Genomic DNA, 27,092 nt, shown 5'->3' on the forward strand with positions numbered 1-27,092 from the left:
TTGTATCTGTGCAGATTAACTTTCACACTGACTTTCCAGAGTCCCACTTAGTCAAATCTTTCTTGTTTCCTTTGAAAGTTTAATATGTGATAAAGTGCTTTGTGTTTATCATTAATTAACTCTCAGGGCTGACCAAGCTGCAGACATACAGTTCTCTTTCTGCAGAAGCGCAGTGAGGTTAGGAACCCACCATCACCTGGCTCTTCAGTGACCCAGGAAATATTTCCCTTTGCTTATAGTTTTTTATCTATTTTCTAGTGTTACCAAAAGTCAGTTTTATATTATGTTAGCATTGAGGAGGAATGATGAGGACCAAGGGTGTCAAGCAGAATGCTGCCCAAAATGGTGCCGGGGCCCCTGCAGCCATTCCTCTGAATAGCCTGGCCCTTGTGAGGAGTTGGGGAGAGGGAGAGACATCACACTCCTATTTTGAGCTAGACTGGAGCATCCTATCATCCCAGAGACAGGGATGAACTGGGAAAACTTGGGAACACCACAAGGCAGCAGCTGAGGGCAATCCCAAACTTGCACAGAGCCTGAAAGTCTCCTCTTTGGTCCAGAATCACAGAAGAGCGGCTGCAGAACGAGGTCATGACCATCACAGTCAGGCTACACCATGAAGAATAAGAAACATCACCATAGAGACACCATAGAGAAACACTCCAGCTAGGGTGTTAGAACTAAACCTTTATTTTAATATTTCATTATTTTCAGAACATCACTGACCACTGGAAACTTGAATGCAAGGGCAATTTTTATCATTGTAGAATAAGTAAAATATAACATATAATGGAAATGTAACAATAAATACACCTTAAATATAAATATACACATTGACATCCCACACATATAAGTCATGCTTTATAAATACTCTGTCCACAGTTGTCTTTGTGGGGTTCTGAATTCCAGGATGGAGCTTTGAGGGCTGACATGTCTCCCATGAATTATGGATACTTCCAGAGAGCTGACATAGGAGCAACACATTACACATTTTTTAAAAAATTATCACAGAGCAACTTTTTAAATATGTAATAATTTTTACTATAAAAAGAATGAGCATTTCTGAAATATTACAAACAGTAAAATAAATATACTAACTTATGGATACATACAATGTACTACTTTATACTTCAAAAATGCAGGAAGATAAATTATATATATGTTGTTATAGATATAATTTTGATCTGATGAATAATTTGATATTGCTCTTTATTAATCTTGCTGTATTGCAGGTATGCCCAGGGCATGCCCATGGCTTGTCACTGGATGAAGGAAGGAATGGCAGGGACAGAAGAGAATGCCTTGGAGCCCCATGCTTATTTCCAGAGTGCCACTTCAAAGCAATATTTTGAGTTCTTGACTTACTCTGCTAGGTCAAAACTTCTGTGCCCATATGCAATGTAGGGTGCATCCCCAAGAACCACAACTACATATTTGGGATGGGGCTACATAAATACTAACATCTAATTCAGTGGCAATAACTCCTGAACCAGTTGAGGAACCCCTGAAAGACTATTTGCCATAATCACAATACTATCAATTCCATTAACAGAAAATGATCTCAGAACAAAAACCTGCGACTGAAGCATCAATAGCCTTCCTGTAAACTCAGTCACAATACAGAGGAACAAAATGTGTCCTGAATGAGATCAAATTTTCATTAATGATAAGTTTCTTATATTAATGAAGCTCTAAGCACTTAAACATGTAGACAAGGGCTTTAGAGGGCAAAAAGCAATTCTGACCTGTATCGGTGGGAACCGAATGGCTGGCAGGGAGAGCACACACTGGAAGCCTCATGGACATGGCAGTCTGTGGGAGGCCGCCTGTTTTACTGTTAGCAAAGCGCCCCCGCAAGATCTCTAAATTCCACTCTGGACATTAAGTCTTGTTTTTTTTCCACTTAACCCATAGTCAAGTTAAAAATTAATTACATTTCTCTGATTATAGATATAGAAAAAATGTAGAGACAAGTTGAAACACAAATGGCCTAGAAAATCCACCAACTTGATCTCACTGTGAAGGCTATGGGTCAGCCACTTGGAACAGGACAAGCCCTCAGGAAACATACCCATTAGGACTTGGATAAGGGCCTGGAGAGGGGTTCTGGGTACCCCTGCTGACACCCAGGCTCCTTCCACACCCTCACTGCTCAGGATTTGTTCTCAGAGGCCATGGTGGTGGCCACAGAGCCACCACAGAGCAAATGGTCTCAAAACAAATCTCACACACTAAACCCATCCCAAGGGGCAGTTATTAGAAGAGTAGACAGGATGAGACAAAGGCAAGGACAATTTAACCAGAGGGGGTAAATTTAGGATTTGTTGAGAGCAAGAGCTGCCAAGTTGCTGCTGCCTCAGCCCTGCTCAGGAGGGGCAGGTGCCATGTGAGGAGACCCACAGGGTGTGCATGCAATCATCCCACATTTGAGAACTCTCCCCAAGCTGGTGCTACTGTCTACAGCCAGATAACTCCCTGTGGGTCACAGGAATGAATGCTGCAAGAAAGGTTCTGTAGTTGGGGCCAACATGGGTTATGCTCACTGGAGCAGACATGAGAACTCAACAGGCTCTGCCAGCGGGAGTTTTTAGGTAGCAGAGCCAAACCAGACTCAAGGATAGCAGAATAACTGAACATGGTGGGCTCTGTCCTGCCTATCTCCAACCATCCTGTCTGCATGCCAGCAGGCAGGAACCAGCAGTGGCTGTAATTCAGTTTGAAGAATTAGGATGCACACAAGATCATTAGGAGAAAAAGGTAATTGTTTCCCTAGTGAACACTGCATTGAACAGCTCTTAGGAGACATTTATAATGGAAAATGCAAGATAATCTCCTATTACTTGAAGACATTTTCCAGAAATATGCTTTTATAGATAAGTCACTGAAACACAGTGAAGAACTTGTCTGAAAATATTTCATTAAAGTGCAAAGTATGGCATACTCATGTCTGTGTCACTTAGAAAACAATGTGTTTCTGGTCTTCAGATGGTCTTTGTCCAGCTGGATACACATAGAGTTATTTAAAAAAAGAAATCCATATTACAGGAAAAGAAAAATGTCTACCTTAGCTGCTTTTACTTAAAATCTAGGGGCTGGAAGAAGTTATATCCTTCATGGGTTAAAGGAAGGAAACTTTACACATAAAACCCTTAAGTCTAACATAGGAGTAGAGCAGGGTGTTCATAAAGTCACAATATCCTCACTCACACACTGAAGAATCCTTAACAGAGCAGCATACTTATAGTGAACTCATCATTGTATATGAAAAGAAACTCTCTGAAAGGTTATACCAATAGCTGCTAACTAGGGCTAGTGAGGTGAGTATACTCGCTCTGGGAAGCAAGGTCTGCACAGGTCAGCTGGGAATTCGAATGAACATCCTCTGTGAGAGGCTGCTATTCTATTTTAATCCAGCTAAAGAACCATGACATACAGCTACTTTGGCCTAATCTTTTCACTTCCTCCAGCCTCTCCCCTCCCACAAGGAAGCACCGGCTTCTGAGCAGAGGGAAAGACCTGGTCTGTGGTAGCACTCGTGGCTCCAGGTTAACATGCTCAGGCACGCATGCAGGTGACAGTGGCTCCCTTCAGCTCATGCTACCTCCTAACAGCACATGATGCCTTCAGAGAATGCTGGCACCTCTCAGCTCGCTGTGAGGCAGAGCATGTTCATTTTCATTTTAACCATCTGGCAGATTCCTTGGTTCTGAACGGGGGTGTGAGTGTGGGGCTTATTGTTGGTGATGTGAAATGCCCTCTTAAGGACAATAGGGCACATCTCAGTCAAAATGCAATATATAACATATGGGTGTCTTACATGCTACCCTGAAGATGGTGGGTTTCATGGGGAAGGGAGAAGGCAAGGTGACATGGGACACGAGAAGGGCATTCACATGAGCACACATTTGCCTTTGAGCTTTTCTTTCCTTTTCTGCTGCTTGCTCTTTTTCCCATCAATCTGTAGGCTCACGGTCCTGCGCTTCTCCAGGTTGAGCAGCTCCTGAAAGAGCTCCTTCACGTTGTGGTTGAGCTTGGCTGAGGTCTCCATGAAAGCACACTTCCACTTGCGGGCCAGGGCCTCTGCCTCACTGCACTCCACCTCCCGGTTTGGGCTCTCATCACACTTGTTCCCCACTAGCATAATGGGGATACTCTCCACGTCCCCTTTGATCTCACAGATTTGTTCATAAATGGGTTTGAGCTCTTCCAAGGACTGCCGGCTGGTGATGGAGTACACCAGGATGAAGGCATGCCCTTTGGAAATGGACAGCCTCTGCATGGCGGGAAACTGGTGGCTGCCTGTAGTGTCTGTGATCTGCAGTGTGCATATGCTCTTGTCACAGCTGATGACCTGCCGGTAGGTGTCTTCCACAGTGGGGATGTAGCTCTCCCGGAATGTGCCTTTCACAAACCTCAGGACTAGGGAGCTCTTGCCAACACCACCTGCTCCGAACACAGCCACCCGGTAATCATTGCTCTGTTCCGGCATATTGCTTGAGGGCTCCAACTAACAACCAAAAAGCACCTAGCAAAGGAACAAGATGTTTGAGAATTAATAAAAAAATATACTGAAAGAGATCACTTTACCCTCTAATGATAGCTAAAAAAATTGAAGTTATATAGTTTGCTTTCACTCTCCCAACATTCAAATGTCACTTAAAAAATTCTTAAATTCGGTCCTGGCTGGTGTGGATCAGTGGATTGAGCACAGGCCTGTGAACCAAAACACTGCTGGCTTGATAACCAGTCAGGGCACATGCCTAGGTTGCAGGCCAGGTCCCCAGTGTGGGGTGTGCTAAAGGCAACGATACATTGATGTTTCTCTCCCTCTCTTTCTCCCTTCCTTCCCCTCTCTAAAAATAAATAAATAAAATCTTTTAAAAAATTTTAAATTCTAAATCCAATCCTCAATTTCTAAAGGGACAGACAATCTACTCATCTTTGCTCACATATGTACCACCTACCTAGAGGAAAAAATGCTTAGTCTTCCCAAGGGAGACAGAATCAAGGAAAGCTAAGGGAGACATGGGAATTAACTTCCCCCACACACAGTCAGGCGCACATATACAATCATAGCCTGTCTCCATTGTTTTACCTGAAGTTTTGTAAACACCCAATGCACTACTCATAATATGTAATTTATTTTTTATGAACAGGGGGCAGGGAAGCAATGGAGTGGAGAAGACTATTAATATTTATTCACTGCCCACATTAACTCACGAAATCCTCACCACCTTGCAGAATTGGTGTCATTGTCCCTTTTGTGCAATGAAGAAACTGGAAACACAGAAAGAATCAGGGAGTGCAATGTCCCCATCTTGGCAGAGTCAGTGACAGGTGAGGCTACAATGCACACTGAAGTATCACAGCCACCTCACTCACCCTGCAGATTGCCTAGGCAGAGAACAAGTAGCAGTGGTTGGGGGGGGGACCACTCAGGTCACAGGATGAGCTGTTTCAACTCAAGCAAGAGTTGACAGTCAAAAAGAGTTTGGAGAGTCCTTTCATTCATCAGATTTAAAACAGTTATAAGTGTTTCATATTTATGAATCATAAGGAGTCAAGCAGTATCAAGAAAACAGAATAAACTACTATCAGCAGTAATTAAAATGAAGTACAATGGGGTTTGTATTCATCACAAATATCGCCCCAAATCCAGAAATAAATGTACTTTCCTCACATACGGATTATATCTTTCATCCTGCTCCTTCTTTGGTAAGACAGATAATATAACACACAACAGTGCAAAATTAAGCAACATCCAAATTTTGTTTTAGCTGAAGTATATGGATTATATGATAACATAAACCATGAAACCCATATTCCCCAGACAACCACTGTGCTGGCTTTCACTTTTCAAATGTTAGAGTAACTGAGGACTTATAATAAAAGTCATTTCCTGAGACCAGAAAAATATTAAACATAATTATCCATGGAGGGGAATGACTGTGGACAGTGAAGGAGCAAAGACCAGAACTGTACATCTGTCTCCTGATTTTACCACATACACGTGCCTACAAATCCACTCAAACACTTAGCTGTTCTCATATGCACTTTGGAATCCCAACCCTACCGAGAAACTGAAGAAATATCAATGCTAAAAGAGAATATAGACAGAAGTCAGGAAGTTCATTAACAGTGAAAGACTGAGAAAGCCTGCTGAGTTTAATTAGTGTATTAAATGCTCATGAGGTCCTTATGATCAATTCAAGAGCATAGAATTGTAATAAATTGTTCTATGTTTTTAAAAATGCAATGGTCTATAAAATCTGTCATAAAACTTCTCTCTACATCATCAGAATGAGGTTTTCTTTGTGCTTTGAAGACAAGGTTTTCACTCAACCTTGCTTGTATTATGGTGCTTTCGCTCCAGACTGGAGGTTAAGCATTTAGCTGGAAGAGAGCATGTTTTAGCAAGCTCTGTATCTGAAAATCTAAAATTCACATTCGTTCTGTGTTTTCATGAGTATTTCTCAACCAATCTAAAGTGTCTCCATTATTAGACTGCTAACCAGATATAGAAAACAAATATAAAACATAAAAAAGAATAATTTGTGGCTACTATAATTCATTTGTCCAAGAAATCTCTGTTGAACTTCCTCTAAAAAACAGGTTCCAGGCTCCAAGGCCAGCAAAGAGCTGTGCAGAGGACAGATCTAAGGCAGGGCCTCTGTTCTTGTAGAACTTAGGATCAAGTGGAACTAAAAGACATCAAAAGGTAACTTTACAAAGATTTAATAAATTATATCACAGGAATGCAGCAAAAGAGAGATGTAAAGGAGTCTATGCAACCTGGGGTATCAGGAACAACTTCCCTAAGGAGTTGCAATGGGAACAGGAGCCTGAATGATGCACAGGAGATAGGCAGGTGAAAGGCTTGTAAAAGTTCACTGAATTTATGAGTGAGGTCTGGGGTAATAGCTACACACTGACCTTCATATTTTTCCACCTCAGATTCATTCATTCATTTTACAATCATTTGTTGAAACAAAACAAGACAAAAGCCTCCAAATAATATGCAGAATTGGTGCTTACCCAACAGAAGCTACAAAATGGCAATAATAACACTAACTTCCTTACAGAGCTGCTGTGGAGTTTAGTAAGACAATACATGACCAAGCATTTAACGCACCTGCTGGTACAAAAGTCTCAGGCTATTTTCAGTAAGGACCAGGCAGAACAGGGGGTCACAAAGAAGCAATAAGGAAAGTGGGGAGAAACTGAAGAAAAGATGACAAAAATGCCAAGAGAGCAGAAAAATGTCAAAAAGACATTGAGGGTGTGCAACCAAAGCACTACTTAAATTAAAAATATAGCTATAAACAACTACATTACATGAGAAGAAAGGTCTCAAATCAGTAATGTAATTTCCCCATCTTAATAGAGAAAAAGAGCAAAATAAACCCAAAGAAAGAAAAATTATGGAAATATTAATAAAATAATTAATATAAATGTAATAAGGATGAATCAATAAACCCAAAAAGTGTTTCTTTGAAAATATTAACAAAAAGAAACTTTCTGTTCATCTAACCCAAAATAAAAAGTGAAAAGACTCAAAAAATTACTGAAATAGGAATGAAAGCAAAGACATTACTACTGACCTTACAGAAATACAAAAGATTATAAGAGACTCCTAAAATCAACTGCATGCCAACAAGTTATATAATTAAGATGAAACAAATACAAAGTACCAAAGCTGACTCAAGGAGAAATTAAAAATATGAATAGACCTTAAAACAGGTAAAGATATAAAATTAGTAATAAAAAAACTATCCACAAAGAAAATCCCAGGGCCAGATGAGTTTGCTAGTAAATTTCAGCAAACATTTAAAGAGGAATTAATACCATTTTTTCAGCCCTGGCCAGTGTGGCTCAGTTGGTTGGAATAGCCCCCCCATAACCAAAAGGTTGTGGGTTCAATTCCTAGTCAGAGCACATACCTAGGTTGTGGATTCAATACCCAATCAGTGAGTAGGCATGTGCGACCCCTGCTCCAGACACATATGGGAGGCAACCAACTGATGCTTCTCTCTCTCTCATTGATATTTCTCTTTCCCTTCATTTTCCTCTCTCTTTAAAAGGAATGAAAAAAATGTGCTTAGATGAAGATAAAAAAAAATTCTTCACAAACTCTTCCCCCCAAAAAATGAATAGAAGGGAATGTTTCTCACTCTTTCTGAATGTAATATTACCCTGATACCAACACTAGGAAAAGATATCACAAGAAAACTACAGACCAGTAATTTTTATAAATGCAGATATGAAAATTCTCAGCAAAATAATAGCTAATTGAGTTCATCAAAGTATAAAAACAATTTTACATCATAAGCAAGTGAGATATGTACCAGGAATGCAAAGTGGGTTAAACAAAATTATATTTTTGGAATGTATTCATTTTTAGATGCCATTCAAAAATGAATACAACATAACTTATCAATAAACTAAAAGACAAAAACTATGACAATTTTGACATAAAAAATAACAAAACTCAGCACTGAATCATGAAAAATAAATAAACCTTAAACCAGGAATAAAAGGGAACTTCCTCAACTAAATAAAGGGCATATAATTTAAAACCCAGAGCTAAAATAATACTTAATGATAAAAGTTTGAATATTCTTTCCCTATGATTAGAGAAAAAGATGTGTGTCAATCCTTACAGTTTCTTTTTTCCTTTTTGAGTTGGAATTATGATTTAATACTTGTGTAAACATGAAAGGTCATTCTCCCAGGACCAAATAAAGCACCGCTAAGAATTATATCAAAGTAATTACAATCAATAATTTGTTTTCATATTCTTTAGAGATAAAAGGGTTTAAAAAACAAAAATTTGACTATCATGTCATTGCACAGATATAAGAGTTGACATAATAAGTAAATTTGGACCATTTAAAAATATATGTTCTTAATTCTGTTATCCATTTTTAGTTACTGTTTTACTTTTTTTACTGAGGCATAATTTAAATATAACAATGTATGAATTTTGAAAAATAAAAAATAATGAAATAAATAAAAACAAAAAGTTGCAAAAGAGAAAAATGTAATTTGTAATAGCCTCTTTCCTTAGGAGTGTTCTGTAAATTCCAAGTAAGTAAAATAATATATTTTAAAATCTTTATAGAATGAAAAGAAAATCACATTAACCATTAAACATTCTTGTATTTTCTTTACTCCTCCCACAGATCAATTTATGAGTATAAAAACTGATATGTATTTATATTCTGACAGCCCAGTATTCATACATTTTATGTGCAAAATAGATATTGCATATTTGCTTGCTATGGAAAGCAGAGTATAGGGTCAATGGAGAATAATCATTAAACATTAATTTTTAAAAGAAAAATGTGAAAATGTACAATAGTACATATTTCTGATAATTATGTACTTATCAAAGTAAATAAGTTTTTAAATATAAATCTTTTAAAGGCTGTCTTTTGAAGAACTGTGAAGTGACTTGTTTCAAATTTGTTGTCATCTGTAATTTTTATCACTCAATTTATTATCCTATATTCTATCAATAACACTTTAATCATTCTTTCTGGGGCCACTTGTCTTTATTTAGTTAATAAGTTCACTAGCACCCACCCCAGGTCATAGTAATTAGGTCAAGAAGGAAAATGATAATCCAAATTGGGCTAATATCTCCATCAGCAATATTTGTTGGAACATGGAGAGGTTGTGAGAAGTTGAAGCAGTTTTTTTCCACACTGACATTGCTTAACTAGTAAGGGTGACAGTTTGCAGCTGTGGGTGGTCATCTTGCCACCAAGAACAGAGAACCTTCCTGGGAATTGAATCGATATGAAGGCAGAACAAAAGACAGAGAAAAAAACATACATTTTTCATACATCATTTGAGCACTAAGATCCATCTGTGCATAAAGCCCTAGACTCTTCAACTATTTCATCAATAAATGTTTCTTTTTTAAAGCCGCCCAAAATATATGAAGAACATTTTTAATTGTATTTTATTATTTATGCTATTACAGCTACCCCCACTTTTTCTCCCATTGCCCACCTCTATCCAGCCCCCCGGACCCCTCAGGCAATTCCCACACCACTGTCCGTGTCCATAGTCATGCATATGTGTGTTTTGGTCACTCCCTTCTGCTTCTTTCATGCAGTCTCCCCCACAAATCCCCTCCAACAGCTGTCAGTCTGTTCCATGCATCTGTGCTTCTGTTTCTATTATGTTCAATTAATTTATTTTGTTGAAGAACAATAGTTTGTTAGTAACCTCAAAAACCAAGCCAGGAGAGGATTTTTTCTTTTCTTTTTTTTTTTTCCATGTGGTCAGTTTCATTCTTAGAGAAGGCCTGATTTCACAAGGAGGATAAAGACCTGATGCAGCAAGAAGACACAGTTCACAAACCTTTAACACAAGTTTTGATCCATCAACTAAAGACACCACCTCCAATACGGATGGGTTCATTCAACCATATTCTACCAACTTTTATATCTTCTAGATCATCTTTTATGATGCTAATCAAGTGGCTAAGTCCTTCCTGTTCTTGTTTCAAAAGCTGCCTGACTTCTTGTAGCAGATCTTTCTTCAGAGTTGACTGCTCCAAAATGATTCCTCATCCTGACTTGAAACATCAGTTCATTTAGCCAGCCCTAAAAATGAATAGGTACATAGTTCACAATGAATTGTATCTAGCTGAACTTGAAACTGCTCTTCATCAGCTTGGCTGGCATACCCACTCTTCCTCTGCTCCTGTTTAATTAGGGCCCGTAAGGTTCTGTGGAAAAAGCCCATGAGTTTCCTCTTGTACTGTGCAATTTTGGCCCTTGCTGTAGTTGGATTCTTCTGTAATATCTTCAGATATATCTAATCTGGTCTTATACTGCTTAGCCATCTGGTTTTGAATCTCAATCTTCTAAGTTCTTTGAAAGCCACCATTGGTACAGGATTAACTTTGATCCAATTTAGTTTGTTCCCAGATAACAAGATTAACACCAGCAGGAGGATTCTGTAAAAGCTGTTTGATCTGTGCAGGAGGAAAGTTCTGTTCTAGTCATAGACAGTGTTATACCAAGTTGCTGTGATTGTATTTTTATACTGGTTTGTTCAAACAAGCATATAGTATTGTAGCTGGAACTCTTCTTGAAGTAGCACTTGGAGAACACTCAACACATAACTGACAACTCTGACCATCTGGCAATGTTTCCTACCCTCTACATTTACTGTAAGGGTCTGCTTTCCTACCAACACTTTAGGCAATGAATCTACAAATTACTGTTGGTGGCTCTAAATATCTGTTTCTTTTCTGTTGAAAACTAAAACCACTAGCACATCTTCATCTTTATTATTGGGCATACAACTATAACCTACTGCTTTCAATCAGCAAAAGGGACTTTCTTGTGTGAATTCCACTGGTGAAATGTTATTATTGAGATAGCCTTTTTCAGTTCCCCAAATGGCCTGCAACTGATTCCACTGTGCCAAAAAACCATCTCTCTCATCTCCTAACAGCATTGGAGCAGAAAAAGCACTTGCAGTATGTATCAGTGGGTTGGACTGGGCAGGAACAGTGTAGTCTGACCGAAGAGACCACCTAATACAGTTTGTTCCTCCTGCTGTGTATTAAATCCTCCAAATCCCCATACAGTTCCCAACCAGTACATAAACCAGTACTGGTTCCAGCTGTTGTGCCAAAACCAGTACTGAATCTAAAACTTTTGTTCTTAGTAGCTCAGTAGTTGCCTGTGTTAGCTGCAGCAAAAACCTGAATGCAGAACCTGCTGTTATAAATGTCTCAAATCCTCTGAACTCATCACAGGGAGCTGCAGTGGCTGCAGCAGGGCCTAAAGTGCCTGAGGTGCCCAAGGGAGCACCAAAATTGAAGGCCATGTCGTGAGAGCAAGGAAACAAGAAGCTACTTCCACAGCATTCAATGCACTCCCTTACAGTTTCTATTCAACATTTTACTGGTGATTTTAGCCTGGAGAATTAAACAAGAAAATAAAATAAGAAGTATTTATTTTTATAAAGGGAAAGGAAGAAATAAACTATCTTTTTTTGCATATGACATGACCTCGTACATAGAAAATCCTAAGGAATACAAAAAAATTAAAACTAATAACCTAGTCCATGAAGGTTTTAGCATATAACATCCATATAGAAATCAACTGTATCTCTATACATGTCTATTAAACAATTTGAAAATAAAAGTTGAAACCAAATACATTTATAATATAAAATAATTAGTAATAAATCTAACGAAGAAATATAAAATTTACACTCTGAAAATTATGAAATACTGTTGAAAAAATAAGACCTAAGAAAATGAAAATACACTCATGTTTATGTGTCAGAGGGGCTAATAGTGTTAAAATAGCAATACAGGCAGTCCTCAAATAATGTTATTTCATTATAACACTGAGGAAATATAGGAACTTACCTCTTTTTATGTCAATTAACCTATGGTCAAATTGTTTTCTTATATGTCACTTTGCTACAGTTCCAAGAACCTGCTGACATTAAATGAAGACTTCCTATATTCCTCAAGTCACCTACAGATTTAATTCAATCCCTAAAAAAAATCACGACAGACTACTTTACAAAACTTGACAACCTGAAATTAAAATATATGTGAAAATTCAAGAAGCCCAGAATAGTTAAAACAATGTTGAATAACAACAACAAAAAGTTGGAGGACACATACTTCTTGATTTCAAATTTCCTACAAAGCTGAAATAATCAAGATAATGTTGTACTGGCACAGGATAGAATATAAATGAATGTAAAGATTCAGAAACAAAAAATGAACCATCACATTTATAGCCAATTGATTTTTGACAAAGCTGCCAAGAAAATCCAGTGGAAAAAGAATAGTGTTTTCAATAAATGATGCTGGAACGACTGGATATCCACATGCAAAACAATAAAGTTGGACCCCTCTCATACCATATAGAGAAATTAATTCAAAATGGATCAAAGAGCCCTGGCTGGTGTAGCTCAGTGGATTGAGCCGGGCCTGGGAACCAAGAAACCACGGTTCGATTCCCAGTCAGGGCACATGCCTGGGTTGCAGGCCAGTTCTCTCCCTCTCTCCTTCCTTTCCCCTCTAAAGATAAATAAATAAAATCTTTAAAAAAAAATGGATCCAAGATCTGAAGGTAAAACCAAAAACTACAAAACTCTTAGAAGAAACCATAGACATACATTTGTAAAGATTTTATTTATTTATTTATTTATTTATTTATTTATTTATTTATTGTTTTACAGAGGGGAAGAGAGGGAGAAAGAGACAGAGAAACATCAATGTGTGGTTCCCTCTTGTGTGCCCCCAAATGGGGACCTAGTCTGCAACCCAGGCATGTGCCCTGACCAGGAATCAAACCAGTGACCCCCTGGTTCACAGGCTGGTGCTCAATCCACTGAGCCACACCAGCCAGGGCTATAGGCATACATTTTTATCATCTTTTATCTGGGAATTATTCCTTAAATGTGATACCAAAAACATACACAATAAGATAAAAGGTAAATTTGACTTTTTCAAAATTAAAAACATCTGTGCATCAAAGGGAACTATTAAGAAAATGAAAAGACAACCCAAAAATGGGAGAACATTTTTGCCAATAATATGTCTTATAAGTAATTAATTCTAGAATATATAAAGAATTCCTATAATTCAACAATAAAAAACAATTTTAAAAATGGACAAGGAATTTGAATACATCGTTCTCCAAAGAAGCTACAATGAAAGGCCAATAAGCACATAAAAAGATGTTCAACATTACTAGTTATTAGGGAGATATAAATCAAAACCACAAAAAAATACCTACACCCATTAGATGACTATAAAAAACAGAAAATAAAAAATGTTGGTAAGGATGTGGAGAAACTGAAACCCTTGTGCTTTGCTGTTCTGACTGTAGAATGGCACAGCTGCTTCACAAAACATTCTATAACTTCTTCAAAAAGTTAAACATAGAATTACCACATCATCCAGTGACTTCCCTTCTAAGAAAATTCCCATCAGAAATAAAAACATAGCCACATAAAAATATTGTACAGAAATACTCATAGCAACATTATTCATAATAGCCAAAAGTGGAAACAATCCAAATGTCCATCAACTAATATAAGGATAAGTAAAAGGTGGTATATCCATTCAATGAAATATATTATTCAACAATAAAAACATAGGAAGTAGTGATGCATGCTACAGCATGGGTGAACCTTGAAAACATTATGGTAAGTAAAAGACATCAGTAACAAAAGACCATACAAATTGTCTGATTATATTTATGTGAAACACACAGAATTATAACATGTGGGCATTTGGTGGGAAATGAAAAGTGACTGACAATGGGTACAAGGTTTCCTTTGGAGTAATGAAAGTGTTCTAAAACTGATTGGGGTGATGACTGGACAACCCTGCGAGCATGCTAGAAACTACTTTAATTGGGTACTATATTTTAATAAAGATGTTATTTAAAAAAAAAAACAGAAGACATTAGAAAGGTCAGTAATCTACTGTACACGAAGCCATTATCTGCTGATTCTGAAACTGGTCACAGCTACAAAGGAATAGGTTCACAGATCCCAGTGTGAGAAATGTGTTAAAGGTAACAGCCTCAGCATAGTTCCTAATAGCCAGATAATAAAAAAAAAACCACACATTCACAGCAGAAATAATAAACAATAGAATAACCATACCATAAAATCAATATACTGAATGAATACATATTCATACAAGAAGAAAATGCAGTGTAGAGTATGAACATATAAAGCAGTTATCCAGATTATTCTGAATAATTTTATTCTTTTAAAATTATAGATATGAAATAGCAAAATTTAAAGAAATCATCAAAAATCAGGACATCTGGGAGAAAGCCAAGATGGCAGCCTAGGTAAACACAGGTTGCCTCCTCACACAACCATATCAAAATTACAGCTAAACTACAGAACAGCCATTATTCAGAACCACTAGCAACTGAGCTGAATGGAAGTCCTATAACTTCCTTTGGAATTAAAGAAGAAACCACATCTAGACTGGTAGGAGGGGCAGAGACATGGATGGGCTGGTCCCATATCCACATGTAGTTGATAAAAATTGGGAGGGATATCTTGGGAGTGAGGGATCCCAGCCCCACAACAGGTGTCCCCAGCCCAGGGTTCCAGTGCCAGGAAAGTAAGTCCCAATAAATTATGGCTGTGAAAACAAGAGGGAATTGAGGCTATGGAACACAGAAACTGCTGGATTCCCAGGCAGTTCCTCCTAAAGGGCCATGCACAGACTTATTAAGACTCACTCCCACTGAGCACTAGCAGCAGGGAAGAAGCATGAAAGGCACCAGAGGTATATGGGAAGGAACTGAATTGTCTCCTCAGGGTGAGTGCTGGGGGCAGCTTTCGCTGAGACAGAGCTGCTGGCAAAAGCCATTATTTCTTTTCTGAGGCCTCTCCGCACAAAGTTGGGAGGCAGGCACCATATCTAAGTCTCCAACAACCTGGCTCACACTGCCACACCCTGGTAATTCTCTCAGGCACAAATTTTAAGCCCACCTGACCCAAATTTCAAGCCCACCCAAGCTGTTTCCAGTGGCTTTTCCATACAAATGACTTGTTTTGGCTCATGACTCAGATTTTCCTAAATCCTCTCAAACAAGCAGCAACTGGCTTCAACCAGTAGCTCTTGCTAAGTAGCCCCAGGCCTGACAGTAGTAGCAGCTGGCCTTGTTTCATAGCTTTGCCTTAATTGAGCACCTCCAAGTCCAGTACAAGTAGCAGCCTTCTGCAGATTGCTTTGTAGCTTATGCCAGGTGGTATCAGGCAGAACACAGGTGGTGGTAGAACTTGGCCTGCACCTCTCAGGATGGCCCAAGCCTGAGCACTCAGTGGATAGCTACAGACCATGTCAGAGCACCACTACTCAACTATCTCCATAAGCGACTCACTCAGTGGGTGGCCTCAGTGGGCACCAGAGCCCTGCTGAAAAAATCCTGCTCTGTAGAGTGGGCCCCTGCACAGCTGATCTACTAGAGTGGTCAGAGGTTGGTGATCAGAGGTCATAACCAGTCCTAGCAGCTGACTGGCCTGGGAAAATCCCTCCCATTGTTGTCCCAACATCAATCAAGGCTCAATTACAAGAGGAGGGTGTACTCATGAAGCTTATACCTTGAAGCTTCCAGGTTGGGTGATAGAGGAGGCTGTGCCACTGGACCCTACAGGACAAATAATCAATTTGGAATATAAGAAAGCAAAAAACATCTAATCAAAGAAAATGAGAAGAAAAAAGAATCCAAAAATTGAGGACAGTGTAAGAAGCCTCTGGGACAACTTCAAGCACATCAATATTCACATGGTGGGGGTGCCAGACAGAGGAGAGAGAGAAGAAGAAATTGAAAACCTACTTGAAAAAATAACAACAGAAAACTTCTCTAATTTGATGAAGGAAATAGACATACAAGTTCAGAAAGCAAAGAGAGTCCCAAACAAAGTAAACACAAAGAGGCCCACACCAAGATAACATCATAATTAAAATGGCAAATGTTAAAGACAAAGAGAATCTTAAAAGCAGAAAGAGAAAAGCAGTTAGTTACTTACAAGGAAGTTCTGATAAGACTGTCAGGTGATTTCTCAAAAGAATCTTTGCAGGCTAGAAGGGATTGACAAAAAATACTCAAAGTGATGAAAAGCAAGCACCTACAACCAAGATTACTCTATCCAACAAAGCTATCATTTAGAATCAAAGGGCAGATAAAAAGCTACTCAGACAAGAAAAGGCTAAAGGAGTTCATCATCAAACCAGTATTATACAAAATGTTAAAGAGGCTTATTGAAGAACATCAAAATTTGAACAGTAAAATGGCAATAAATACGTATCTATCAATAATTGAATCTAAAAAACAAAATAAGCAACCAAAAACAGAAACAGAATCATAAATGGAGAACTTTGTAATGATTGCCAGATGGGAGATGAGCAAAAAACAGGAAGAGAGTAAGAAGTAGAAATTGATAGCTACAGAATAGTCATGTGGATGTAAATTACAGCATAGAGAATAGAGTAGCCAATGGACATATATATATGACCCACGGATGTGAACAATGGTGTGGGATTGCCTGAGGAAGTGGGGGCATGCTGTGTGGAGGGAAGCAGAGGGGGAAAATTGGGACCACTGTAATAGCATAATCAATAAAATATAATTTTAAAAATAGAAAATTGGGAAATCCAATAGGACTTATTCTTAGATTTCAGGCATAAATCCTATTATTAGCTATCATGTGTGATAGAAATAGAATGTAAGGCTTTGATTTTGGAGAATAGGCAAAATGAAAGCTGGTGAAGCTGTAGTTAAGTGATATGTTTGTTAGAATATGTGAAGAGAACTAAAATCACTTTGCTTTGGGCTTGAGGGTGATGAAAATTTATGGGATGACTAGAAAGTCAAGAAGTGTGAGTTTCTCTGTAAAGACAGTCAAGGATGAAGAAAAGGGGAAAGGACAATAGGTGCAGGGTAATGTAGGGGTTAAAGGAGTTGAAAAGATCACCTGTGGCGGTATGGTGATGGATATGCAATGGAGCAAATCTGGAAGAAAGCAGGAGCCACTCGAGCCAGGATGCACAAAGCAGGTTGGTACTTGAGAAGAAAGGGCAGGTGATGGCCCCCAAACCACGGCTGCTGTCTCAGCTTAAAAACTGTAAAACAAATGAAAAATGGCATAATGCATGTATTTTTTAAAAAGTAAAGTAAGATCATAAAATCTTCTTTATTTGCAACTAGGCCACTTCCTTCCACAGTTCCAGTCTCTCTTTCCAAAAATAACCAAGTTAGAAAGAATGGAAACTCAGTTGTCAATTCCTGGTGTTCACCAGTGTAATTTCAATTAACACATCCATTGCTTAAATAATAGATCTTAATGTCTTTTATTTTTTAACACAATTGACAAAAATGTTATATTTAACATTAGTTTTAGGTGTACAGAATAGGGACTAGACATTTATATAACTTTTGAAGTTATCACCCCGATACTTAATGTCTTGACTTAATGACTTTGGGTCATACTATTTAAAAAATTAGCACACTTACCTTCCTCTGCTGCCTAATTTCTGTTACTTGTACTATACTTTTTAGGCATATACCAGTATTTAAGTTTTCCAGATAAAGTATTTACAACATGCTCTAAAGTTTAAATTGTCTTCTATGCTTTTTCTGCAGATTATTTCTAAATCCTATCAATAAACAGCATTAGAAGATTCTGTAAAGATTTTTAACTGTAGAAGTAGATAGTAGGACTGGACTTACTGAGAGGAAAAGGCCATCTTTCATCAGACTTCACTGTGTAAACAAATAAACAAAGCATAATTTTCTGTGTCAGCAACATTTGGTTTCACATTTCTTCGTTAGCTTTGTTTTTTGCCTAGATAATTCTCAATTGTCAATTTTTATATTTCAATATACCACCTTCCCAAACTGTCATTGTTTGCAGATGACATGAGAGTATACACAGAAAATCCTATGGACTGCACCAAAAAATGACTCGATGTAATAACTGAATTTGGCAAAATAGTGGAATACAAAGTCAATATTCAGAAATTAAAGGCATTTCTGTCCACCAACAATGAAATATCAGAAACAGAAATCAGGGAAAAAAATCCCATTTGATATAGCAACAAGAACAATAAAGTACCTGGTAATAAAGCTAACCAAGGAGGTAAAAACCCTGTACTCAGAAAACTACACAATACTGAAGAAAGAAGTTAAGGAAGACACAAACAAATGGAAGCATGTACCATACTCATGGATTGGAAGAATTAACATCATTGAAATGGCCATACTACCCAAGGCAATTTACAAATTCAATGCAATCCCTATTAAAGTATCCATGACATATTTCACAGTTATAGAACAAACATTCCAAAAATTTATATGGAACCATAAATGACCCAGAATAGCTGCAGCAATTTTGAGAAAGAAGAACAAAGTAGGAGGGATCACAGTAACTGACATCAAATTGTATTACAAGGCCTCTATAATCAAAACAGCCTGGTACTGGCATAAAAACAGGCACATAGATCAATGGAACAGAATAGAGAGTCCTGAAATAAACCCAAGTCTCTGGTTAATTAAAAGTTGACAAATGTGGCTGGAGCATAAGATGGAGTAAAAATAGTCTCTTCAACAAATGGTATTGGGAGTCCTGGACAGCTACATACATAAAAATGAAACTAGATTACCAACTTACACCATTCACAAAAATAAATTCAAGATGGATAAAAGATTTAAATGTAAGTCATGATACCATAAAAGTCCTAGAGGAAAACATTGGCAGGAAAATCTGAGACATTCCATGCAGCACCATCTTCACTGATATGTCCCGTAGAGCAAGGGACATAGAGGAAAGAATAAAAAATGGGATCTCATCAAAATAAAAAGCTTCTGCATGGCCAAGGAAAACAATATTAAAATGAAAAGAGAACCAACTGTATGGGGAAACATATTTGTCAATGATACCTCAGACAAGGGTTTGATCTTCAAAGCATATAAAGAACTCATACAACTCCACTCCAGGAAGATACAAAACCCAATTAAAAAATAGGCAAAAGACTTGAATAGACACTTCTCCAAGGAAGACATACGGAGGGCCCAGAGATATATGAAAAGATGCTCAGCATCACTAGACATCAGAGAGATGTAAATTAAAACCACAATGAGATACCACTTCACACTGGTCAGAATGGCCATCATAAACAAATCAACAAGTGTTGGAGACGATGTGGAGAAAAAGAAACCCTACTGCACTGTTGGTGGGAATGCAGACTGGTACAGCCACTGTGAAAACCAGTATGGAATTTCCTCAGAAAACCAAAAATGGAACTGCCTTTTGACCCAGCAATTCCACTGCTGGGATTATATCCCACGAACCAATTCAAAAGAACCTATGCACCACAATGTTCATAGCAGCACAATTTACAATAGCCAAGTGCTAGAACCAACCTAAGTGCCCATCGGCAAATGAGTGGATCACAAAACTATGGTACATTTATATAATGGAATATTACACAACAGAGAGAAAGAAGGAGCTCCTACCTTTTGTGACAGCATGGATGGAACTGGAGAACATTATGCTAAGTGAAATAAGCCAGGAGGTAAGGGACAAATACCATATGATCTCACATTTAACTGGAACATAATCAACCAGAAAAATAAAAACAAGCAACATATAACCAGAGACATAGAAATTAAGAACAATTTGACAGTAACCAGAGGGGAGGTGGGAAGGCATAATGAGAGGAAGGGTTTTCAGGAACTACTATGAGAGACACAAGGACAAAACTGGGGAGAATGATGGACGAAAGTGGGAGGAGGTGGGTTTAGCTGGGGTGCGGGGGAGTGGCTGGGGGAAAATGCAAACAACTATGATTGAACAACAATAAAATAAGTACAAAAAAGAATTTCATAGTGACTATTGTTTTAAAAAAAGAAAATATATCAGTTTTCTTGGATCCATTTTATATTTTTATGTAAACATTACTGATTTTAGATGGCATTAAAATCTCTGAGTTTACACCCTCTCATTTGATTAATAGAATGCTGCACCATGCTAAGTTCAAATGCTTTCCCTTCATATTTTAAGGATTTTTTTAAATTTTTAACTTTACCATCCAAGGTTGTTAATGTGAAATCAAAAGACAGTATGATTCTCTTTCCTTTGTAGGATAGTTAGGTCTTTTCTTTCTCTTTAGCAGAGTTAGAATATTCTATTTATTCTTGGAATGATGATCTTTCAGCAGGCTATATCTACAACTGCTTTTTAATTATGGGGCTTTTTTTAGTGGCAGAGGGTTTGTTGAGAAAGGGTTAAAAACCTATCCTTTCTGCAGCTTAGAGAAATTTTCTCCTATTTTTAAAAAGTACATCATCCCAACCTTATATATCTTCTCTCTTTCTGGAACTTGTATTAGATAATGAACCCACTATACCAATTTTTGACTTCTCTAGTCTTTTTTCCTTATATTTTCAATAGACCTTTTTGGACTCCGATTTTTCCATTTTGTCCAAAAACTTTTCTTGTCTTACAAAAGGTGACATAACACTGAATTGCAACCAAAAAATGCTAATTGATTTGTTGCTTCTGTTCTCATTTATGTTAGAAATTTCTGGTTCTGTTTGTTTATTGCGATTCTTCCCTTCCATGGTAATTGGTTTCACTGAATAAATGTCTGCTTGTCTGTTTCCACTAATTTATAAAAGAACCATTACATTGTCTAGGAGAGGCAGCTGGACTGGTTTCTCTGATAATGCACAGATCTGTTCCCCTAAATAGGAAGGTTGTCTAGAATGACTTCAGGAATTCTTTTCCTGAATTTGTTTGGGTTAAACTGCCTCTATAGTTGCTTGTACTTCTAAACAGCATATACAAAGACAGACGCATGAGGGAGAGGATTGAAAAAAGGGTGTGGACATCCCAAAGTGACCTGAAATATCAAAATGTGTGTCTTACATAATAAAGAGTTAAAAATGAGACTATTCAAATACTGAAAATAAGCTTAGAGGCTATCCTAGATCTATATGGCCTGAGTTCTGGGGAAAATGAATTTGATTTCCTGAGTCACAGAACTTGTCATTTGGAAGAAACATTAGATTCTGATGAATGAGATAAAACAAGCTTCTCAGTTAACACAAGCTTTCTCTGTGTTATACCTGAATTAAGCCTGCTTCCAAAGACAAATACTTAGAACCAGAGATATAATATAGATTGGAAGACTTCAGCTCATTGAAAGTAAAGATTTGGGAAAGCTTGACAGTTTGGTGCACTGCCCAGCCCAACACACCCCCCACCAGTCTGAGTCGCAGGCACGTGGCTGCCTGAAGTTCACACAGCTGGCCTCTGCTCAGTATAAAGTAGAGGCCCCCAAGATGCTTTCACTACAACATTTAAACTTTACTGACTTTAAACAAACTCCATATTTAAGGTTGGTATGTGAGAGCCTATATTTAAAATTGCTACTAGGAAAAAGTTAATGGGTTATTTAAGTAGAAATAAGGACTATTACTGATATTTTAACATAAATAAGAATATCCTACACGGAAATTAAAACACAGTTTTCAACAGTACTTAAATTCCCTAGGTAGAAAACTCTACTTTTATATAATTTTAGAATCTTAAATTAATTAAAAATTCATTTTATGCATCTTCTTAGCTGAACCTAAAAAATGAGATTTGTTTGTCAGTGGAAAACATCTGCCTGATCATAAGAAAGAAGTAAACCTTCATGGCTCGTGTTTCTCTAAAGAAGCAGAATCCTTTTTCAGGAATCTTGCTTCCCAACATTATGGAGACATGCCCCCTGGCACTGTTGGTGCAGGTGCTGAAGCAAGTGCCACATCTACACCCAGGTAAAGGAATCACCATTTCACACTGGGATAGGAGAAAGTCTCAGGGACTCACTGCAAGATTCAATATCTGCACAAATGAAGTACATGGAGAGAAACAAGGCATTTCTTGAGGTAGAAGGGGTAGCATAAATTATTCTCTAAGAGTTTCATTACCAAAAGGCAAATAAATCCACAGCTTAGAAATCAGATTCACTAATATTTGTCTGAAACTACTCCATTTAGAGAAAGCATGATGGACAGGAATTCAAAGAGCCAAATAAAATGCACTTTGTGACACTCTTTAGACTTCCAAGCATCTGACTGCATTTGGCCATTTCCTCTTATGCCTGTTATTTCCACATGGGTAAGGGGAATGAAAAGGAAAATCATGTGAGCAATGAACAATGCCAGTCTCAGTCAAAGAGCAATTTACCAAGTTTTACCCTAAATGCCCAATACAGCATGCTAACCCTGCAGGGAAGTAAACATCAAAGCATTAAGGCAACTGTCACAGGAGCTTGATGCACAGGAGAAAGAAAGTGTGCAGTGCCAGGCATGACAGCTTCATGTGCTGCTGTGTGCAGACAGGGTCCTTCCTTCATTGTCCATGTATTAGAACATGGCACTATATATGTGTACCTGCTTAGAAGGTGGTTTTCTGGTTTTAGCCAAATAAAAGTTTACAGAATTGGTAAGTAGTTAAAAAAGACTTCTTTAAACAATCATGAACTATTTTGTTATTCACGCTTTTGGTGTTATATCTAAGAATCCATTGCCAAGTGCAAGGTCATGAAGATTTACCCCCATGTTTTCATTTAAGAGAAGAAAACAACACTACGAATGGTTTTAGTTTTTATATTTAGATCCTCGATCTGTTTTAATTTTGGTATATGGTATAAGGCAACTTCACCCTTTTAATACATATGAATATCTAGTTGTCCCAAGACCATCTGTTTATCTATCTCTTTATTTATTTTTATAATTTTCTTTTTTTTAGATTTTATTTATTTGTCTTTAAAAGGAAAGGAAAGGTGAGAGGGAGAAATATCAGTGTATGGTTGCTTTTCATGCATCCCCTGCTGGTACCTGGCCACTGCAGGGAACTGGCCTACAACCCAGGCATATTCCCTGACTGGTAATTAAACCGCAATTCTTTGGTTTGCAGGCCCGTGCTCAATCCACTGAGCTACACCAGCCAGGGGCCCAAGACCATTTATTAAACAGACTGTTCTTCATTAAATAGTCTTGACCTGTTGTCCAAAATCAATTAAATATAAATTTGGAAGTTTATTTCTAGACTCTGATTTCTGTCCATTGGTCTATATATATGTCTATATCCTTATGTCAACACCACACTGTTTTGTCTACTGTAGCTTTGATGTAGTTTGAAATTAGTTAAATGTGAAGCCTCCATCTTTGTTCTTCTTTTTGAGATTGTTTGGCTATTGGGAGCCCCTTGTAATTTTGTGTAAATAACTAAACTATATTTCATCAAAATTAAATACTCTATGCAACAAAGGGCATTATTAAGAAAGCTAAATGAGAACCTACACAATAGAAAAAATATATTGTATATGATAAGGATCTAGTACCTAAAATATACAGAAAACACTTACATAACCAAAAGGATAACCAAAAGAAAAACCAACTAAAAAAAGACAATGAGCTTCAATAGCTGTTTCTCTGAAGAAGATATACAAAAGAACAATAAGCAAATTAAAAGATGCTCATTATTAGTCATCAGGGAAACACTAATTAAAACCATGGGTCAACCACCTCACACCCACTGTGATAGCTACTATCAAAAAGGAAAAAAAGCCATGAAAAACAGAAACAAATGGAAAAAAACAAGTGTTATGGAAGATGTGGAGAAATCAGAATTCTTGTGCACTGCTGGTAGAAAACTAAACAGTACAGCCTCTACAAAAGAAAATTAATCATCACATGAGCCAGCAATCTACTTCCAGGTATGTACACAAAATAATTTAAGCAGTATGGAATTGATACACACATATGTAATTGAAGAGATATTTGTATGTTCACATTCATAAAAGCATTATTCACAACAGCCAAAAGGTGGGAGCAACCCAAGTGATCATCGATTTGGATAAACAAAATGCAGTATATACACACAATGACTCACTGTTTGGCCTTAAAATAGAACACAATTCTGATACATGCTACAATATGGATGAACCTTTAGGACATTATACTAAGTGAAGTGAGTCAGACACAAAGGGCCAAATATATTATACTTCCACTGTCATAAGGTGCTAGATGAGTTAAAATAATAGAGGCATTTTGAGAGGAGGAAGATGGCGGCCAGAAAGAAGGGAGCAGATTCCACTTCCCCCTACACAAGTGAGAAAAAACTAGCCCATCTATGGAGGAACAGAGCAAACAGCCAACGGTACCCCAGCATATATGAAGAGACCAAAAATTGTAGCAGACACTGAAAAAGCAGACGGGAAGGAGAGTGCTTCAAGACAATAAGGTCCCAGGGACCAGTGAGGGGACCAGGGTGGCTGCAGCCCCAGGCCCAGTGGCCGCTGGGTCTGCCACAGGGCTCTTGGGAGAGAGCTGGGTTAACAGCTCCCTCCCCTGCCAAACAAGGTTTGACCAGCACAGGGAGAGACCTGGTTGCTTGAAGTCTCAGAGAGGGGAATAATGACTAAGTGGCAAACACACAGGGTCTGAAAACACCCACAGAGTCTATGGATGCTGGATGGGGAGAGTTGAGAGTTGGGCCATGATGGGCCCTGACTCCAATTTGGGCTGTGCAAGAAGCCAGATCACTGTAAGGAACATAAGGCTTGAGTAGGAGGAATGTCTCAAAAAAAAAGTGAAAAAAGAGACCTGTTTGGGGAATTCTCCTGCAGCAGTTGCTAAGGTCTCCTCCCCACCCCACTGGGCAGCGCTCCTGAGGTGGCCATGAAAGGCACGATGTGCACTCCTGTAGCCCTAGGAAGGGTGTTCACCCAAACCTGAGAGACTGCAGGCGACCTGGCCTAGTGATCACACTGCAACAAAGGGAGAGTGCCTCTGAAGTAGGCTCTGAGCCCATACCCAGAGACCCTGGGAGAGGTGCCAGGCTAGCTCTGAGAAGAGTGCTCCATTATCCCTGGGGACAGTACATGCTGGAAGCTGACTGAGTGCTGATCTGGAAGGAGAAAAGCAAAACCAATAACCCCTTAGCCTGCTGCAGCCAGCAAAACCAGCAAAACCAGTTTGGCCAGATTGAAACCAGCACAAGGCTTTTTTATTTTAAAGTAATTCTTTATCTTTTAATTTTTATTATTTTTTCTCTCTCAATTCCATTTTCTTCTCTTTCCTTCTTTCTTCTTTTATTCCTTCTTCCTTTCCAATTTTACCTCCTCTTCCTTCCTTCTTCTTCTTCTTCTTTTTTTTTAAATGCCCACAAGTGAGACATAAAAACCTGGAACTGTGAAAAGACCAGAGTTGGACCCAAAGAGGGGTCACCCCAACAGCTGAGACAGTGAAACAAATTTCATTTTGCTATTACAGAGAACCTGCAAGTTATTGCATATTTGTATTATTATTTTTTAATTATTCTTACATCTTTTATTTTAATAGTGTTTTTATATTCCTCTTCTTTCTGTTTAGTCTTCTTTGCTTGGTTAGTTAAATTGTATTATTTGACAGGTTTACCCTGTTCTCTCTTTCATAGTGTATTGCTAATTTACTGTCCTTCACTTCACTTGTGTTCCATTAGCACACTAATCAAGGTCCTATACTTCCTATTATTGTTATCCAGATCACATAGATTCTGTCATATGATTGTTGCTCTAATATTATTATTAATATAGCAGCTCCATACAATTGTAAATATTATACAACAACCCTCTCAGATCTTAGTCAACTTCATGGTTTCCTGAACTCTATTACTGTAGTGGTTAACTTTATTCTCTCACACACTATACTTATTTACTATCCTTTACTCTCACCTTACCTCAGAATCTGACCTCCCACCCTCGCTGCTTTATAGATCCAAGTGACAATCCTTCGCTCCCCAACAAGAGTCTTACATTCTTTCCATCCTTTCTAAAAAGTGGCTAATTGGGTGGAATATCACAGTTAACACTATACATAGCCAAAGGATTTCTAATCTCTTCTCTATGTGCTGCTACTGTAAATATCATAGAATACTCTCTTGCTGTCTTAAACCATTTTGTCTTGCCCCTCCAACTGATCACAAAAAAAAAAGTGGCTGGAAGCTGTGAACACCACAATACCTGCTACAAGGAGAAACCCACCAACAAAGCAACCACCAACAGATAAAAACAGAGGAAGGTGAATGAGGGAGTGGAAGTCATACTAACCTCAATCAAGGACCTAACCAGAAATACAAATAAACAGTGGAGAAACTACTCAGAACAACTGAACAAGAGAAAGAAAGAATACTCATAACCTTGTACACATGGAAAAACCAGCTTCAACACAACCTGCCCACTCCAGCACAAGAAAATATGAGAGGTAGTTGAGAGAGGAAACTCGCAGTTAGCAAGCTAGTGGGAAGGACCCACCAAAGAAAGACCCAACAACAGTCAAAACCCAAAGACAAACACAGAGCCAACTTAAAAAACAGCCAAAGACCACTGAGCTCGGGAGATCCAGGACACTGCACCACTGAATCTCACAGGTATTCTACCATAGAAGTTCACACCATGAACTCAGGGAGTCAGAACAGATCAATTTAAGAAGCTAAGGCTAACAAGAAGAGTCCCATGAACAACTGGAAGA

General features: G+C 38.1%; 1 protein-coding gene and 1 pseudogene across 9 annotated transcripts in view; both read right to left on the reverse strand.

Annotated features, from left to right (window-relative positions):
• Positions 1-692: 692 nt before the first annotated feature.
• DIRAS2 (DIRAS family GTPase 2) overlaps positions 693-27,092 on the reverse strand; it is a 104,405-nt gene continuing 78,005 nt past the window's right edge. For 6 of the 9 annotated variants that reach the window (XM_037129069.2, XM_053662659.1, XM_037129066.2 and 3 more), the window contains 2 exons: positions 17,503-17,650; positions 693-4,525 (listed from right to left, as the gene is read on the reverse strand). In XM_037129069.2, coding sequence (XP_036984964.1) covers positions 3,890-4,489 — 600 coding nt within the window. In that variant the 5' untranslated portion in view covers positions 4,490-4,525; positions 17,503-17,650 and the 3' untranslated portion in view covers positions 693-3,889. Of the gene's footprint in view, positions 4,526-16,557; positions 16,610-17,502; positions 17,651-18,257; positions 18,291-27,092 lie in introns of all 9 variants that reach the window. The other 3 variants (XM_053662658.1, XM_037129067.2, XM_037129070.2) reach the window with 3 other exon arrangements.
• On the reverse strand, positions 10,394-11,853 carry LOC119037038 (nucleoporin p54-like; annotated as a pseudogene).

The sequence above is a fragment of the Artibeus jamaicensis genome, unplaced genomic scaffold (assembly GCF_021234435.1).
Source record: "Artibeus jamaicensis isolate MK-2021 breed Jamaican fruit bat unplaced genomic scaffold, CSHL_Jam_final contig_264, whole genome shotgun sequence".
Lineage (NCBI taxonomy): Eukaryota > Metazoa > Chordata > Mammalia > Chiroptera > Phyllostomidae > Artibeus > Artibeus jamaicensis.